The sequence below is a fragment of the Saccostrea cucullata genome, unplaced genomic scaffold (assembly GCF_032062105.1).
Source record: "Saccostrea cucullata isolate Sc308-1 unplaced genomic scaffold, CSIRO_AGI_Scuc_v1 ctg645, whole genome shotgun sequence".
NCBI classification, from domain to species: domain Eukaryota; kingdom Metazoa; phylum Mollusca; class Bivalvia; order Ostreida; family Ostreidae; genus Saccostrea; species Saccostrea cuccullata.
In genome coordinates this window covers 437,320-455,261 of record NW_026931035.1, presented here as the reverse complement: position 1 = coordinate 455,261, position 17,942 = coordinate 437,320, and the positions used below count along the sequence as shown (strand labels likewise).

Here is a 17,942-nt window from a genome sequence, read left to right as displayed (position 1 = left end):
CATGAAAATAAATAAAGCATTCTATGTATCAATGTCCCTTTGTAAAGATTCAGAATTTTATTGTACTACATGAAATTCAAACTTTTTTTCATAATCAGCCCCTGGTGTTAGGAAACATGGTCACTAGATATGAGATGTATACTGAAAGGAAAAAGAAATTTGACCACATGACCGAAAATTACGAAAATTGGTCTGATGGGAAATTTAGTTATTGTGCATCCAAATCAGTATTCAGAATTACTCAACCGTAAAATTTATGTCGTTACGTAGGAAAAACGCTAAAAAGCCCAAAACACGTGCAATTTGATAACGACGTGTTTGTCCACAAATCTTGTTGCATTATTTGATGCATATGAGGTATGCACATCGTTTTTCAATATTAATAGACATTATGAATTTATTGCAATCTTGGCACAGTTTACGGAAGTTCAATGGGGTCTTGTTTTCGAATTGCCTAATTAATGAAAAAGGCAACAACGGTTTACTAAGCAGTCTCTTGTAAATTTTCCCCCATAAAACTTTTTAGCCGTTGTCAGAGAGGGTCTGGAGTGGATTTCAATCAACCGTGACGATGACGTCAACACGAAACAGAGCCATGTTACGAGCGGGTTATTCGTCCTGCCGTCTCTTTAATCGCCACCTTACTACCACAAAAACAGCCATTTATAGTGTACACGATTATAATGATTACATTCATACGAAATTTGAAAGAAAACAATTCCGCAATTTGGTTTTTTGAGCCAGTCAACTTACTGTTGTATTCCTCTCACTGGCGCATGCGCGCGCCGTTTGACTTATTTTTTTGCGTGGTTACCCATGCTAAATATAGCCAGGGTTTGAAAGATAAACATTCTGATGAAATTCCATGCAAAGGAGAAATAAGACTCTGACAGATGCACAAGATGGACGTTGAAGATAATGAGAGTTTTCGATTTTCCCTTTTGGGGGGTATTTTCATTTGAGCTTAAATAACTAATGAATAATTACACAAAATCATATGAGGATTTGGTTATATCTTTTTGAAAGATGATTTTAAAAGTTAGATAGGAAAACTAAAATGTATTTTTAGAAAAACAAATTTAATTCACCTCAAAATTTTACCCTGCGTTTCTTTTTCCTTTCAGTATATATAGAAAACATATTCCTAATCATATTGGGAACAATATCAATATTATTCACAATTAGGATTAAGTTTACTATCATTGCACTGAATGTGTTCCCCGCCCTAACATGCAACTCTCACCAATATACTAGTGTGAATTTTGAGAATTGTACGAGTTCTAAATTCCGAAAAATATGAGGAAATATAATTATACACACTTTTTATAAATTTTATTCTCGTTTATATTTTTAAAAGCATAGAATATATACAGCAAAAACCAGCATTCGTGAAAATTTTGTCTCGCTTACAATCACCAAAATATATAGCTGGCAAAAATAAGTTGTCCGGAAAATTTGGTGATCTACAAAAAAAGAAGACAGACGGTATCCAATATCAATTGATTTCCTGACAGAAAATCGGAAAAGGCGTCTGATTCCACGATAAAACACTTTGATTTAATGATTCAAATGATTCATGATAATTTAGATTACAACCCCCTTGGCACGCTAAAGATCGTTTCCCTGGTTTCGAGAAAGGGTAGGCCCATTGGGCGCCGACAAAGAAACAGAAAAATTTTCAAAGCCGTTCATGCAGTGTTTAAATTTCCCCGCCGAAATATGGCTGAAACTTGCCTACTCGATGTAAAAAAAAAAAAAACAATTAATCATGATCATTTAACGCAGTTAAAATATTGTGCAATCACCATCATCAACTGAACTTTAACCCTCGGCAGAACGCTTGAACGATTGGTGCAAAGGCTCCCATACCTTGCAAGTGTATTTCTTTTGATAGCATATTTCATTGGCTACAAATATTTTCACCTTTTGGGGGTTGGAACTTTGGCTTTCATTTTACACAAGTGTTTTTCGTGTGACAATGCCTTTCTTTATGTAATACCAGTCTATACCCTACATCTCCTACAGATGTTCTCAAACTGTTACTTCAAGACTTTCCAATGACAGTATGTAAACATTTGCAGTTCCTCGGTAGTGAATATCTAAAGTAAAATCCTCTTTTATGTACAGGCCCAAAGTTTTGCTGGACACTTTTACACAGTCAAGTGTTTGACAATTCTTTTTACCCATGATCTTCTATTAAAAAAAATACTTTTACATAAAAAGCCAATAATCATAATAGTAGCAATCTTCAAATGCATCTCAAAAATATTAGAAAGAAATATTGTGTTTCATGATATTTCTTTGAAATCATTCATCCAACACATGGGATGATATAAACAGCTATAAATGCCAGAGTTATCTGTGGATCAAACCTTTCAAAGGAGTTTAGTTTGAAGACTGGAGTAAAACATGGATGTCTGCTCTCCCCACTTCTTTTTATATTCTGCATTGACTGAATCATGAGAGAAACCACCAAGAATAAGCGGACAGGAATTACTTGGGCTATGACAGAGATGCTAGAAGACCTAGATTTTGCAGACGACATAGCACTGCTATTACACTGACATAGTGACATGCAAGAATAAACCAACCAACCAGCAGAAACAGCAAGGAAGATTGGCCTGAACATTAACAACACCAAGAATCAGATCATGAAGGTCAATACTAATCAGACGACCCCATCAAACTAAATAATGAAAAAACAGAAGAGGTCACAGAATTTGTCTATCCTAGGAAGCAAGATCAACACATATGGAAATTCTGAGGTAGATGTGCTAGTTCGGATTTCTAAAGCTACAGGAGTGTATGTTGCACTACGAAACATCTGGAGGTCAGCAAAGATCAGCATAAATACCAAAATAAGGATCTTCAAGAGCAACGTGCTGGGGTCCTCCTATCTGGTGCTGAAGCACGGAAAGTTACAAAACCATTTCAAACAAGCTTGATGGCTTCCAGACACGTTGTTTTCGCAGAATATTACGCATCTTCTGGCCTAACACCATCTCAAATGAAGAGCTGTACAAAAAGACTAACACCACCCCTCTATCTCAAGTTATAAAGAATAGAAAATGACTGTGGATAGGACATGTATGTAGAATGCACCCAACTTCCATCCCAAGGGTTGCATTGAGATGGGCACCATCTGGCAAGAGAAAGAGAGGAAGACCAAAAGAAACATGGAGAAGATCTGTGGAGAAGGAACAACTGGACATGGGGACAGGTCCAGAGATGGAAGAAAAAAGAATTATACATAGATAACATGATCAGTGCGTACTGGTCCCTGTTGACAAAGTGGTAACAACATTGACTTCGTTTGTAAGGCCCATTAAAATAATTTGTATTTTAGAAAAACTTCCATTAGATGCCGTTTTAGGCTATCATTTGTGTCCGGAGGGGAGGGTGAGGTACCAGATATTGATCTTAAATTACCTCGAACTGTCTTAAGTTTAGAATTCTTGAGCAATTAGGGCCCCGCTCGGCGGTCCAGCTGTCCGTCTGTCCGTCCGAGATCTTTTGTCCGGAGTATATCTTCTCTCTCCTTGGCCCAATCTGGCTCATACTTCACCACAGAGTGCATTTGGGTAAAGGGTGTGCAGTGACCGTGAACAATCTTTCTAGGTCAAAGGTTAAGGTCATAGCAGAATTATATGAAAAATCTTTGATAGGAGCATATCATCTCTCCTATCGGTCCAATGTGGCTCATTCTTCACTCACAGAGTGCTGGTGGTCAGAGAATGTGCATTGACTTTGAACAAAGTTTCTAGGTCAAGGTCAAAATAAGCCTTTCTGTTTAAATTCTTGTCTGGAGCATATTTTCTCTTTCCCTGACCTAATCTGGCCCACACTTCACCCACACAGTGCCTTTGGGTAAAGGTTGTGCAGTGACCTTTAATCATGTTTCTAGGTCAAACGTTAAGGTCATAGCAGAATTATATGAAAAATCCTTGTCCGGAGCATGTCTTCTCTTGCCTTTGTCCAATGTGGCTCATACTTAACTCACAGAGTGCCAGTGGTCAATGGATGTGCAGTGACCTAGAACAAAATTTCTAGGTCAAGGTCAAAAATAGCCTCTCTCTTTAAAATCTTTTTTCGTCTTATTTGAAGAGTGTATCTCATCAAGCAATCAAATTGTTGTCTTGATTGTAATAACCATTGAGTCTTATTGTGAAATTGACAGCGGGTAAGAGGTTCTTTTGTATGGTGAGGCTGTATTTATCATACATCAAAAGTGTAGAATTTCTCTGAAAATCGTCGCTGATAATAGGTGTTAATTAAGCAAACAAACTATAAGATAAGTATGGGTACCCCTTTCAGACTATTGTAAAGTTTAATGTGCATATTGATAGCGACAACTGGGAGTGTAATTTCACAAGGAAGTGTAAGTAATTCAATTTACATGATGACTTGTTACCTTGTCCTACGTTTTTGGCAGCATACCTCCATCCTCCATTTATCAGTTTACTTTGATTTATTACATCTCTGGATTACTTACAGTATTATAATTGGGTGACCGTTAAGGTCCTTATGCCTATGTAGTATTTTTCCAATTTCTTGAGTTCCAAAAAGAAATTCAAGATTTTAAAACAAAAGGCTATTTTTAACACCTGGCTTCTGGGCCACCGACTCGATCTAAATTTTTTCTGAATTTTTTTGTTTTTTTGCCAAACTATTAACTCACACACATATATATTTCCGCTCAAATTCAAGTTTTTATGTTTTTTTTAAATATCTCTCAGAGATTTTTTCAAACCTTTCCGACTCAACAAAGAACCGGAAGTCTCTGATGAGACTGTAGCTCTACTGTTCTGTATGTATAACAAAATAAAAGCAGCAGATTTTGAAACATTGCAACAGACAGCAATAAATATAATGTACCTTAGTGTAGTCTTGTGTACCAGGTTATATTGAAATTGGACCAAAACTGTAGAGGGTGTGTCAATGAATTTCACAGAATTTTCTATTTTAGTAACTAAGGCAATACCGTTCATCGAAATTTTAAAAAAATACAGATGCACTAAATTATGTTATGTTTGTTGTTTAACGTCCCTCTGGAGAGTGGGATTCGATTGTCAAGATTGACTGTATTTTGTTTAAAGTCCCTCACGAGAATTTTTTCACTCATATGTAGACGCCACTATACTTGCCGGTGGTGAGCTGCATATTTTGTCCTATACTCGGCACTTAGGGCCATTGAGCAGTGATTGATCTTTTTTTTGTGCCAGCACCTACTGCGACACGGGACCTCGGTTTATACGGTCTTGTCAAAAGGACCGGTCTCCACGTCCCACAGTGGGATTCGAACCCACTCGAAGATGAACTCCTTACTTCGCGACTTTAGGGCAGACGCTCTAACCACTGCGCCATGCGGGCGACTTAGTGGGATTCGAACTCGCGACGTAAGGATAAACTCCTTACTTTGCGACTCCACCAAAGACGCTCTAACCACTGCAATGAACCTTAGTGTAGTCTTCTTGTGTGTAAAGTAATATTAAAATCAAACCAAAACTGTTGGACTCCGAAGAGTAGCATTTTGAAAAAAAAAACTGTTTACAGACAAATGGACGGACGGACGACGGACACTTTACTATCGCATAAGCTCTTCTGGTCATTGCACTTCACGAATTTTAAAAGAACAATTAATGCCTATATTCTGATTTTTTTTTCATTTGAGGCATCTTATCCCATTTGAGAAACAATTGTAGATATTTTAGGTTTTAATTATAATAATCAAATATTATACCTGGTACTAGGAGAGAAAAAAATGATAGAAAGTTCATTATTGGGTATTCTCCCTAGATTTGATCCCATATATATGCACTGTTCAATGTTTATAATTTATTTTTTTTTTTTTTGGAAAGACATCAAATCCATGTCCCTTATGGGGTGACTTTGACCATACCTGCTCGTTTTGCGGGATTGTTCCGCATTCCTTTGGTAACAGGATGTGTGAGTCATTTTGTCTCAGTTTTATCTTTGCTTTAAATTTACTTTTATCGTATATTTAAATTCGGTACTCCTAATTTTGCTTCTGTGTTTTTGTGACGACACTGTGTATTTTGCCCGGCTATATCAGTGCTGATCTTCAATCAATATTTAAATTCTGAAACTGAAAGAGGCATGAAAATTTCTGCTATACATGTTGATTAGAATTATCTTTGGCGTTATGGGTTTTCCGATTGGTAAAAATTTCCTAGAAAGTGGTAAATGACATTCTAAAACAAAGAGCCGAGAAAGAGAGAGGAAGGGTGGGTGTGTTTGTAGGGTGGTTGGGTGATGTTATAATTAACTAATGCTACATTTTATCTCCCACGTGTAATAAAAATTTAACAAATGTGTATCTCCTGCATATACCAAACTCTCGTTGTTCGAAATTTTTGGTTTATAAGTAAAAAGAATTTATGTTAAATATACCATCCCTTATTCTTTACAAAAATTAGAACAGATTTAAATACATTTTACCCGTTAAAATTAATTTTTCACAAGATTCACACATGAGTAATGTGAGTTACGAAGGACAACTCGGATTGTTATGTGAACGGAGCGAACGGAACGATGAAGGTTACTATGAGCTAAATATATATTTTTTTATTTGCCATTTTATTTCTTTCATTCTTAAAAAGTGTGAGACATTTTACTTTTTGACATTTTCTTTTTCTTTAACGCCGAAATTTTAAGATTTCATGGAAGTACAAACGTGGACTTGACTTGTATTTATTTTTACTCCTTTGTTTTTCCGTACTAAGAAATCGACCGGGAAGTGGCGCGGCGCACCTGATTGGGGAACCCCTATATATTCTCTTGGAGGACGCCTGTGCGTGATTCTGTCTGTCAGCAACGGTGAGTGATAAAGGTAAGCAGAAATTAGGGAAATGTATTGTCTAAACTAAGATGACAACATGTGATGATGCATGTCGAGTTGGACAATATTTCAAGAACACAGATTGAAAAATGTATGGAGACCCATTTTCTTCATCAATATCGATTAACTTTTATTGAGTGTTACATGTATCTCTATTTAATTGAATAAATCTGATTTTACGTGTTTTTTTTAATTATTGAAAGGGTTATGTGTGTTTGTAAGTTTTTTTGTTGTTTTTTTTTTTTTTTTTTGGGGGGGGGGGGGGTGGTTAGATTCGACCTGAGATGCAAAGTTCCCTATATTAATAGAGGAAAAATGCCAAATTATAGGACAAAATAAAGATACCCATCTTTAATATTTTCAGTTTCAGTTGGAAAGGCAGTTTTGGAAAATTCCATAGTCATATATATTGCGACTGATAAAATTAGTTTTAATTTTTTCGCTTTTTTTTTGGGGGGGGGGGGGAGTGGGGGTTGGGGGGACTATTACCTGACATGACAAAACATCATGTTTCTGGTGGATTGAAAGAATGGAATGGGAATACATCCCTATATTAATGTACGTAGCTTTACTTAACTTTTCTAAAACAATTTTTTTCTTATTTTTCTAGATTCCATAAACCATGAGTGGAAAAAAAATTTCTGTAAAATCTGAGAACTCTCAGGGTGAATTACCCTGCGTTGTGTTTGATGAACATTTGTCAAAGAGCAAGAAAGGGCTGGTGGTCATCCAAGAATGGTGGGGAATGAATGAGCAAATCCAGAAGGAGGCTAAAGACATAGCAGATATGGGACCATTTGTTACGATCGTCCCTGACCTTTACCGCGGAAAAGTGGCCAAGGACAACGAAGAAGCCGGCCATTTGATGAATAACCTGGACTGGCCAGGCGCCGTTAAGGATATCAAAGCCGCAGCATTACACCTGAAATCGATAGGATGTACCAAGGTATGTAAAACATTACATGTTGTAAACCATCGCCACGATAGGAAACTTCAATGTAATTACACAAAACTATAGGACTTTTGTAGCTTGATAAACAGTATTATTTGTTGGATCTAGTTTTACGTGTAAAAACTGATTTTTTTAAAACTTCTCTTTGTCTTTAAGGTGGGCGTGACCGGATTTTGTATGGGCGGTGCCCTTACACTAGCTACCGCGGCTTTAGAACAGGAAGTTATTAATGCAGCAGCACCCTTTTATGGAATTCCAGGCGAGAGTCTCTGTGACGTTTCTTCCATTAAATGTCCCGTACAGTGTCATTTTGGTCAGCTTGATGCTCTAGAAGGTTTCTCCTCGCCCAAAGACGCAGCAAAACTGGAGGAGAAATTCAAAGCCAAGGGAGTGAAGTACGAAATGTACTCGTACCCCGGGGCTAACCACGCCTTCACTAATTATAGCGGTCCGAACTACAATAAGGAAGCCTGCGACCTGGCGTTAAGTAGACTGACCCAATTCATGAACAAGAACCTGGCGGACTGAACTTGTATGTAAATTTTGTGATTTAGAGCTTTCAGAGAATGTTTTCCTCCTTGCAGATCCGATTTGTAAAGTGACCAGTGCTGGTTGTTGTAGAATATGGTGTGTATGCTTGTTGGACAAACTTAGATCAGTAGATACTTGTAAAACAATCAAAAGTCAAGAACATTCTGACCACAAAATGGCACATATTTAGGAATTAAACATTTGTTTCTAACCCTTGCTTTTTGTTACTATGTGATAATAATGGTTGTATTTTATAAAAAAAAAAAAAAAGAAAGAAAGAAAAAAAAAGAAGAAAAAAAGAAAACTTCAAATAAAAAATTGTCTGAATTAGAATTATTTTCTTTTTTGTATAAGTCTTGTATAAATATTGTGTAAGTCTTGGACCAAAAGATGTTTGCATATGGATAAATTGCCACGAACACGTCATGCTGGAATACCTTGACGTATTATTTGAGGTTGAAGTTTGTATCGTTGTTTATTTTGTAATCGGGAGACACGATAAAATAACAAGGCGCTTTAATTCCATTCTTCGGAGCAGTGGGTAGAAGATAAGTTCGACCATATTGTTCCGGGTTCGTCTGTACTTTCCCTACAGACTCGTATCGATCTCCCTTGCAGATTTTTTCTGTTATTACAGAGTAACCATTCATAAAATTTCATTACTTCATTCAGCTTAGAGTATACTTTTATTAGTTTTGCCACAAGTGTAAATAAATTTCCTTAATCAGTCCTGTATAAGGAGTGTCTGATAACACGAGGTTTGTGGGCCCTAACGATCACCTGAGTACTATTATCAGGGTTACGACAAACTCCGACAACCAGGAAGTAGAACACTGGACTCGTGTGAGGCACAGGTGCTTGAGGACAGGACCCCCCCCCCCCCCCCAATATAGACCCCCGGGCCTGTTCGACTTTTTTCACATACATTATATATGGATGACACATTTGTGATAGAATCTATCCTATCAATTCAGAAAATTTGCTTAAACTTACATTTTATAAAAATATCTACCCTCTCTATATATAAATTAACAAGGTTGTTGATTTTTATGTAGAGAATGTAGGGTAGATTTAATAGAACGTTTGTTTTGGGTAATTTTTCGATTTGCTGGTGTAGATCTTATCACAAATATGGCAATGACAGATTTTTTATGAGAAAAAAATCGGTGAGGTGACTTTAGTTGGGTGAGGGTTTTGAATTTATATTATCCGATATAAAGTTTTACTCCTAGAGTTTCTGAACTAGGAAGTATGAAAGGTGAAATTTATTTGAAGGTGCGATTAACTTAGCCCATCAATGGGACATAAGTTTCACTCTTCCGTAGGAAACTAATGGCTTAATGTTATCATTCAAACGGTTTGTTTAATAAATTTCTGAAGTGGTTATGCCTCAATCGTACATGTAAATGTTCAGTAATTATCCTTTTGTTTTATTTGGTCAACCTAAGCCCCTCTTTGACTTCAGGAACTAATTCATTTTAAATAGAGTTTTGATAGAGGACAAGATGTTCTTCAGAATAATGTAAACGAGGTATCTAATTTTTCGAAGGAGTTTCCTCAAAGACAAACTAAGCTAAGTCTAAGACACGATGCCTGGCACCGGGGAACATGGATTTCAAAACGTTTTAGAAATAAATGTACATTATAAAGTTCCACGTAAGGTTGTCCTTTAGGAAGTGCTAACGCAATTTAAGGACAGACGAGACGTTCCTCAATAATATATAATTTTTTCCAAGACTTTGTCATCAAATAAATACTACTATAACATGTTTACTTACAAAATATTGAGGTACGTTACCAGGCATTTGTGCGAGATATCAGATGATGGCATTTCTTATATAATCCTTTAGGGAAAAAAATTAACTTTGCCAAAATCACATTTTTAGTGTTTCAAATTTTTAAAAACAATTAGAAACAGGTTTAGAAATCACAAAGTAATTAAAATTATGTAAATTTTTCATACATTATGAACATTATGTACATGTATTATATACAAAACAGAAATTTGGGGAACGTATCGTCTGACCTTAAGGTCAACCTTAATTTTTGGTTACAAGTTTGTCAGCTGAGAAATGGCTCTGATAGACCTCTTCCACGTCTAATACTCTTGTCCAAAAACATGTGCTTTATTTAAAGAAACATCTATCGTTAATCCTTTTAAACTGCATGGAGAAGTCGGGTCAAGGTCAAATGTCCACTTATGAAAGAACAAAGAAACAGACGAACGGTTGATTAATTGATTGTTTGTTGTTTAACGTCCCTCTCGATAATTTTTCACTCGTATGGAGACGCTACCACTTGCCGATAGAGGCCTACAAATTCTTACCTATGCTCGACACTTACGGCCTTCGAGCAGTGATGGATCTTTTTCGTGCCAGCACCTACTGCGACACGGAATCTCGGTTTATACGGTCTCATCCGAAGGACAGGTCTCCACGTCCCACTCTGGGATTCGAACCCGCAACGTAAGAATGAACTCCTTAGTTCGCGACTCTAGAGCAGACGCTCTTTAAGTCTTACCACTGCTCCACGCTGGCGAGCAGACAAACAAAATGCTTTACAGAAAAAAGGAAAATTTACACGGTTGCACCGAAGATATATCGGATAGGTGTGCATGTACCTGGACTATAATTATAGTCTTATGTCTTTATCACACAGGTATATGAACAATATTTGATTCGGTAACAGTTAATCATATGATCAGCAGCCCGTGCATTCGTTATCGGGTACATACTCGTGATAAGGCGGTCCCTATTTCATGTTCAGTGATAAATTTACATTATAAACATGGTTGGATAACAAAATCAAAACAACACAATGGGTGATGCGGTAAGATTCTGAAACTTTACGAAGAAATATACTACAGCAATAGTTTTCATGATATTCCACATCTTGTTTCCATATTTTAATAATACTAGTAATTTGATGAATATAAACAATATCACTTTATGGTCGAAAAGGTAATCATTTCACATGATAAAGTTCAGGCCTTTTGATACCATAGAAAGGTGCCTTTTCAATAAATATGGAACTCGTAAATTTATTATTTTAAATAAAATCTTATTATTCACACAAGTGCTCTGAAGTTGATAGTGAAAGATGCAACAGATTCTTATATTTTTGTAATGTTTTATAGATCGGGTATTCCAACAATCTGGAATTCCCATGGGTACTAATTGTGCCATGTTATCAGCATACCTATTTTTGTATTCAAATGAAGCATAATTTATTCAAAAAGTTAGTTTTTTAAATTTTTATACAAACTTTCATTAAGTCGAATCATGACTGGCGTTTTTCTTTTTTCGTATTAATTATTAGATCATTATTTGCACTAATTTGTCGACGACTTTTATCATTTATCTGATTATTGAAAGGAGCATACAGTGTACATGACGGATACATGTATCCTCCGATCCTATTTTTTTCAGACCAGCAAGCTACAGTTCTGCAGCTATAAAAACGATAACATGAATTTGTATTAATACAAGGAAAGTGAATACAATTAATTTGTTTTATTGTGATTATCAATAAGAAAAAACAAACATAAACAGTGCAGTGGCGTCTTTTTCTTAATTTTATCAAATAAATTTTTAAAATGCCCCCTTAATTACTGTCATATGTAGCTGAGGATCGAGGAGCGTCCACACTTCCATAACCGCCTCGGTCTGATCTGCTCCTGTCTCGGTTCTGTGGTCGGGACAGGGAACATATGGAGGTTTCCAAGGATACTGGCCTCCAACAGCGAAGAGAAAGGTTAGTTTAATTGGGCTTTTACAGGCATTTAGCAATAAAATATATCATAAAATGCTCATAGCTATACTGTTTCTTAGTTTGCTGAAGAATGAAAAGATAATCCATTTGAATTGTGCCTCCCAAAATTCCACATGCAATTAAAAAAAATACTGCACAATGGCAGGGGTTAATATCCTGCATGAATCATATATTAATTATGCACATTTTTGCTGCTTCTCAGGTGGTTTGGTTTTCCTGTTAGCGTGGGTCCTGTTTCTGGTTCTGTGGTCCAGCCCTATGCTGTTGATTGAGTATGGAACAGGACGGTATACAAGGAGAGCTGTGATTGGTTCATTCCGAGCTATCCTAGGAGAGGGCGCAGCCTGGTGTGGCGCATGGATCTCCATGGTTACTTTTCTAATATCGTTAGTTGTAAATTCTAAAATATATTTCAAACATTGAATGATTGGCATACAAATTGCATCGATCGTAGTATTACGTTATGATAATGTGCAGTGGATCTCCATTGTTATTTCGTTAGCTGTAAATTCTAGAATTTATATATTTGTCTTGTTATTTTTAGATGCTACTACTCGGTGGTGCTCGGGTGGTGTTTGTACTACTTTGTTTACATGATTGCAAACGATCTACCGGAAACAGCTGAAGCAGGCGAAACAATATTCAACGATTTTGCAAAGGTGTGTTCGAAAAGATTTTACTACATTTAGAACAATACGAAATCATTGCTCATTTTTCAAACTTTTAATTTACACATTTTATTTTTAAATAGGACAGTAATTGGCCAGTTCTCACGCATGCGCTGGCTGCACTCCTGGCTGGACTGGCAGTGGTGAAGGGAGTGAACACAATAGAGAAAACCAACATGTTCCTGGTTCCGCTTCTGCTACTGATCATTCTCTTCACTTTTGTTTGGTCTCTGACCAGAGATTACGCTGACGTCGGCATCAAGTTTCTCTTCACGCCTCATTGGGGTAAAAATTAAGAAATAAGCAGGTAGAAATGTACTCAGGTTATCAGTCATTTGTGTTACATTTCGAAAAAATATTCTTTTAAAAATATTTTATACATGTTCATCTAATTATGCGTCCTTGAAATGATGTCTATTCGCTATGAAGTAATTTTAGGTTTATCTTGTTTATGATTTCCTTACTCTGTTTAAGAATCTTTCGGTGAACCCCGCCTTTGGGTAGACGCCCTGAGTCAGAACGCGTTTGACACCGGAGCCGGGATGGGACTCATGATACCCTATGCTTCTTTTATGACGGTGGACAACAGCATTGTCAAATACGGACTCTTCATTCCCTCTATCAACAATCTCATCAGGTAAAAAGGATTTCATCTGATGAAGAGTCACGTGACCAATCTCAACAAAGTCATGTGATCAACCTCATCATGACTATGTGATCTTGACAAGCCCATTATGGTCATGTGGTCAATCTCGTCACAGTCATGTGGTCAATCTCATCCGGTCACGCGATCAATCTCATCAGGTGAAGGGTCATGTAATCAATCTCATCGGGTAAAGGATCTTGAGATTTATCTCATCAGGTCACAAAGGGTCCTGAGAACAATCTCATTACGGTGTAAAACAAGTATGATAAGCATGTTATGCAATCTTGTTAGATAATAACAAAATTTAACAATCTCATAATAAAATGACATGTTAAACAATTTCATCACCTTCATGGCAATGAGGAACAATCTTATCATGTTCAGGCAAAAGTTATATAATCTCATATGATATTTGGTCATGATAAAAAAAAATCTCTCATATGACAAATTGACTTATTCAACAATTTCATTATAATAAGGGAAATGTTAAACAATCTCATATGACATAGACAATGTTAAACAATGAAAAAGATCGAATATATATTGCAACGTTTGAATTATGCCATATTAAACTTTAAAAAAAAAACCAAGGCGACTTAATTTGCCCAAAGGCCTTTTGCTGTACATGCAAATAATGTCATTATTATCAGAATTCTTTTTGTAATGTTATCCATTTTGATTCATTTTTTCTTTAAAAATTTATTTTCTATTAAAATTTGAGAGAAATGATGACATTGCCTTGATTTCTGTTGAGACACTTGTCTCGTTTTCAGCTTAATATGCGGGATAATGCTTTTCGCCACCGTGTTTTCCACAATGATTGCTTTGGAGCCAAACATCTCCAAACCGGGAATCCTGGATATAATGAAGCGATCTGGACCCGGAAGTACGGGTCTGACCTTCATATGGTGAGTCAAGGGCGTCTTGCATACATGTAATGAATTAGTTAATCCAAGTGAAAGTTTGTCAATGCAACCCATTGACAGTGTGAACAACGATACTAGTATTAATCAGTGGTACATGAATGTTGTCTTGCAAGATTATGATACTCCATAAAGCTTTTCCCTTATCAAACAAGTGGCTAAAATAGAGAAATTGTGAGTTTGTGATTCAATTGAATCACAATCTAAAAAGAAATATTTGAACTTAGGCTGTTTAAAGTTAATTCTACGTTTAACGTCACATCTAAAGTTCCAAACCTACGAGGGAGGGAGGAAAAAAATAAACAAACAAAATTTTCAAACAATTGTGAATTTATTCAAATTAACCTATTCAGTACATTAAAAACATTACAATTAAGTAATAAGAGCATTTAATTGATATGGCACCTAAGATTAATTTCCCTAGCAGAGTTTTTCCTTAGTATGTAAATCAGTTTGAGTCCTATTGTTAGCAAACAATGTAGTCTAAGACTGAATGTGCAGGAAAGTGGCTTTTAACTAGGCCTTAGTTGTCCTTTGGATTCATATTGCCACAGGTCCATGCCCTGGAGGCAAATGCTTCTTCTTGTGGGAAAAGTTGATCAATATCTACAATCAAAATTATTGATGACAATATTTAAAAGTGTACATGTTGAAATATCCTCAAATTGAATTATGTCGTATTTTTTCTTAGTACAAAATCTACTAGCATTAAGTTTTGAAAGTGTGAATACTAATATTTGGACCATACTTATAGCTGTTAGCTTATCTTTAATACCTTGAATTCCACACAAAAGACGGGATTCTTCACATCTTGGAATACCCCAACCACTTTCCTTACTCTCCTTCACTTGAAAGGCCCTATCTTCGGTAAGCTTCTCCCTGCTCAAATGGTTATGACAAGTATATTATCTTTCCCAAAAATTGTAGCTATTTGTAGGTACATAAATTATGAAGAAATCGATTACTTTACTCATTACTGTTCCTTTCGATTTTTACAGAAATATTTTTAATATGAAACATATTAGTAGGATTTAAATGATGCTTTTCACTGTATATAAATCCTGGTTTATGACACAGTTTCCACTCAGTAAAATTTTTTTTTCGATTCTCTCCAAAATACAATGAAAATTTCAGCCAATAGAATATCGCACTGAGTCTGTCACTGTCAGTCTGTACATATGATTCGAAGACTGACAAAAAAAAATCAACAAACAAGACTTTGTCATTAATATAATCATAAAATAATCTATTTTTTACTTACATTTATGGTCCCAAAGTCTTTAATTCTCTAGTTTTCTTTAACCAACTGCCTTAACTGCGGCTATTTCGAGCCCCAGTATCTCGGGCTCCCCTAAGTGGCACAATTCCTAGTTTGGGCGCCAGGCGCCCTCTCTAGACCCCTATAGTACATATAAGTATCAGAGAATAGGGTTGGATTTGGCGCCCTGGCGCCCAGAAACGGTGTAAATTGGGTCCCTTTTGAGACCGGAAATCAACAGGGGCGCCTTCGAGCCCCAGTATCTCGGGCTCCCCTAAGTGGCACAATTCCTAGTTTGGGCGCCAGGCGCCCTCTCTAGACCCCTATAGTACATATAAGTATCAGAGAATAGGGTTGGATTTGGCGCCCTGGCGCCCAGAAACGGTGTAAATTGGGTCCCTTTTGAGACCGGAAATCAACAGGGGCGCCTTCGAGCCCCAGTATCTCGGGCTCCCCTAAGTGGCACAATTCCTAGTTTGGGCGCCAGACATTAATTAATAAATCTTTGTTTTTACATCGGGTTCGATAAACACTTAAATATAGTCGATAAATATTTTTGTTATTGGCCGCTAGCTTATTGGCCGCTAGCTTGACTTTAGTGCTATTTCTGTCACTACGGGAAGCAGAATTCAGTCGCTAATTGAAGAACCAAACCGGAACGGACATACGGAATTCCGAATTGTTTGTTTTTTTCAAAGACGAATTTCTCATAAACCTACGCGCGCGGGTGACGTTAAACGTAGTTTTAATTTTAAACAGCCTTACTTTAACAAATAATTGAATTCTATGAAATTAAACAAACCTTTTCATTATTAGGATCCCTGTTTTGTTTTCCACGATCGGCGTGTTTGGTCGAGTTCTCTGTGTGCTATTCTTCGCTTGTCTGTCTATGGCTGGCATCACTTCTCTGGTAGCAAACATGGAAATGGTCACACACACCTTATACGACTTTGGAGGTAAAAAAAAATTGAATTTAGTGCGAATATCAGAACGTTACTCCTCCTGCATGTCTGTGTTCGAAAGCTAATCTTTGGTCTGCTGTTTGAACTTTCAGTTCCCAGGAAATTCGGCATGCCCTGTACGGTAACATTAGTATTTCTAGGAGGACTAGCTTCCGCCCTCAACTTAGATATTTTGACCAATCAGGTAAGGTTTTCCTTAGACATGTGGTTCAATTAATCCGCACTTGTCATTCTGACGTCACAAGTCACAAACGATTCGAACACCCTTTTATTTATTCCCATGATAGGACTTTGTCTGGGGATTTGCTCTTGTTATCAATGGATTCTTTCTACAACTAATGGTGGTTATTTACGGAACCAGAAAGTTTCGACAAAATATGTTTAACAGCTATAGTATTGGAGACTGGAAACTCCCGCGTGTGTGGGAATGGATTGTCAAGTAAGAATTTATTTTGGAATTTTTTTTGTTACGCTTACAGTGTTTGTGTCAACTTCGCTAGACCATCCTTGAAAATAATATGAGGCACACCGTACATTTAGGCATGGCAGAGGTGAAACAGACAATTACCAGAGCGGAGCCCTTTACCTCTTATACTGTAGTTATTGTTGAAGCTGATTTCCTTCCAAGTCACACAACATATATTACCTTGAATGTATTTTAGAATAATCGCCCCTTTAGAAGCACTGTTCATTATCGGATGGTGGGCGTATGATCTGATTGATGGAGACTCAGGGGACGGGGAGGAATGGTACGAATTCGGGAGGGAAACACTGGTCATCACTGTAGTACAGGTACAAAATCTCAGTTATAAATACATAAAAATTGTGTTACAAACTATCTACCACCTCTAACGGGTGCTATCAAATTCATGTAAAACATACAGAAATATGATTTGTTAGCATCCCTTCTCTCCTCCTGATTCCGAGTGATCTTTCTTTTCAGTGGGCCACACTAATGGTTCTCCTGGTGTCCATCAATATGCTGTATCTATGCTGTCGCAGACGAGGGGATGAGGAGACCGTCAAATTACTAGGACAACAGGTGCTGCAGACGTCACAGGAAGCGGAAGTCTCATACAAGGAAGTTAATTTATAGAACTTCTCAGACGCTCCACTTTTGTTTTTTTTTAACGGTGTTCTCGAATTATATTTTTACATGTAGATATCTGGTTTAACTTTTATTTTTACTTCAATACATTGTACGTTTTATAACAAATTCAAAAACAAGTTGTAAATACTTAAACTAATCCATTTTGTTTGATTTTCTTGGCAATAATTAAATTACATTTTATTCATGTTTCATGACAGAAATAATATATTTTTTGTACCTCTGACATATACCTAATATGTACCATGACATAAATGGTGTGAG

General features: G+C 36.7%; 1 protein-coding gene across 2 annotated transcripts; it reads left to right on the top strand.

The window, feature by feature from the left end:
- Positions 1–6,705: 6,705 nt before the first annotated feature.
- On the top strand, positions 6,706–17,846 carry LOC134231165 (uncharacterized sodium-dependent transporter HI_0736-like). Of its 2 annotated transcripts, XM_062713092.1 has the most exons (14): positions 6,706–6,850; positions 7,470–7,805; positions 7,968–8,330; positions 11,966–12,095; positions 12,316–12,499; positions 12,658–12,772; positions 12,865–13,066; positions 13,256–13,418; positions 14,201–14,335; positions 16,425–16,564; positions 16,663–16,754; positions 16,858–17,009; positions 17,233–17,362; positions 17,514–17,790. In XM_062713092.1, exons 2-14 carry the CDS (start codon positions 7,482–7,484, stop codon positions 17,664–17,666), a joined length of 2,283 nt encoding a protein of 760 aa, XP_062569076.1. In that variant the 5' UTR covers positions 6,706–6,850; positions 7,470–7,481; the 3' UTR covers positions 17,667–17,790. The 2 variants fall into 2 exon arrangements, with proteins under 2 accessions (XP_062569076.1, XP_062569075.1); XM_062713091.1 differs by lacking the exons at positions 6,706–6,850; positions 7,470–7,805; positions 7,968–8,330 and adding an exon at positions 11,068–11,171 and having other exon boundaries at positions 17,514–17,846.
- Positions 17,847–17,942: the final 96 nt, after the last annotated feature.

Coding starts and splice junctions, on each gene's coding strand:
- LOC134231165 (XM_062713092.1), top strand. CDS start 7,482: ATGAGTGGAAAAAAAATTTCTGTAAAATCTGAGAACTCTCAGGGTGAA. Junction 13,419..14,200: donor TCTATCAACAATCTCATCAG/GTAAAAAGGATT, acceptor TCTCGTTTTCAG/CTTAATATGCGGGATAATGC. Junction 17,363..17,513: donor TGGTCATCACTGTAGTACAG/GTACAAAATCTC, acceptor CTTTCTTTTCAG/TGGGCCACACTAATGGTTCT.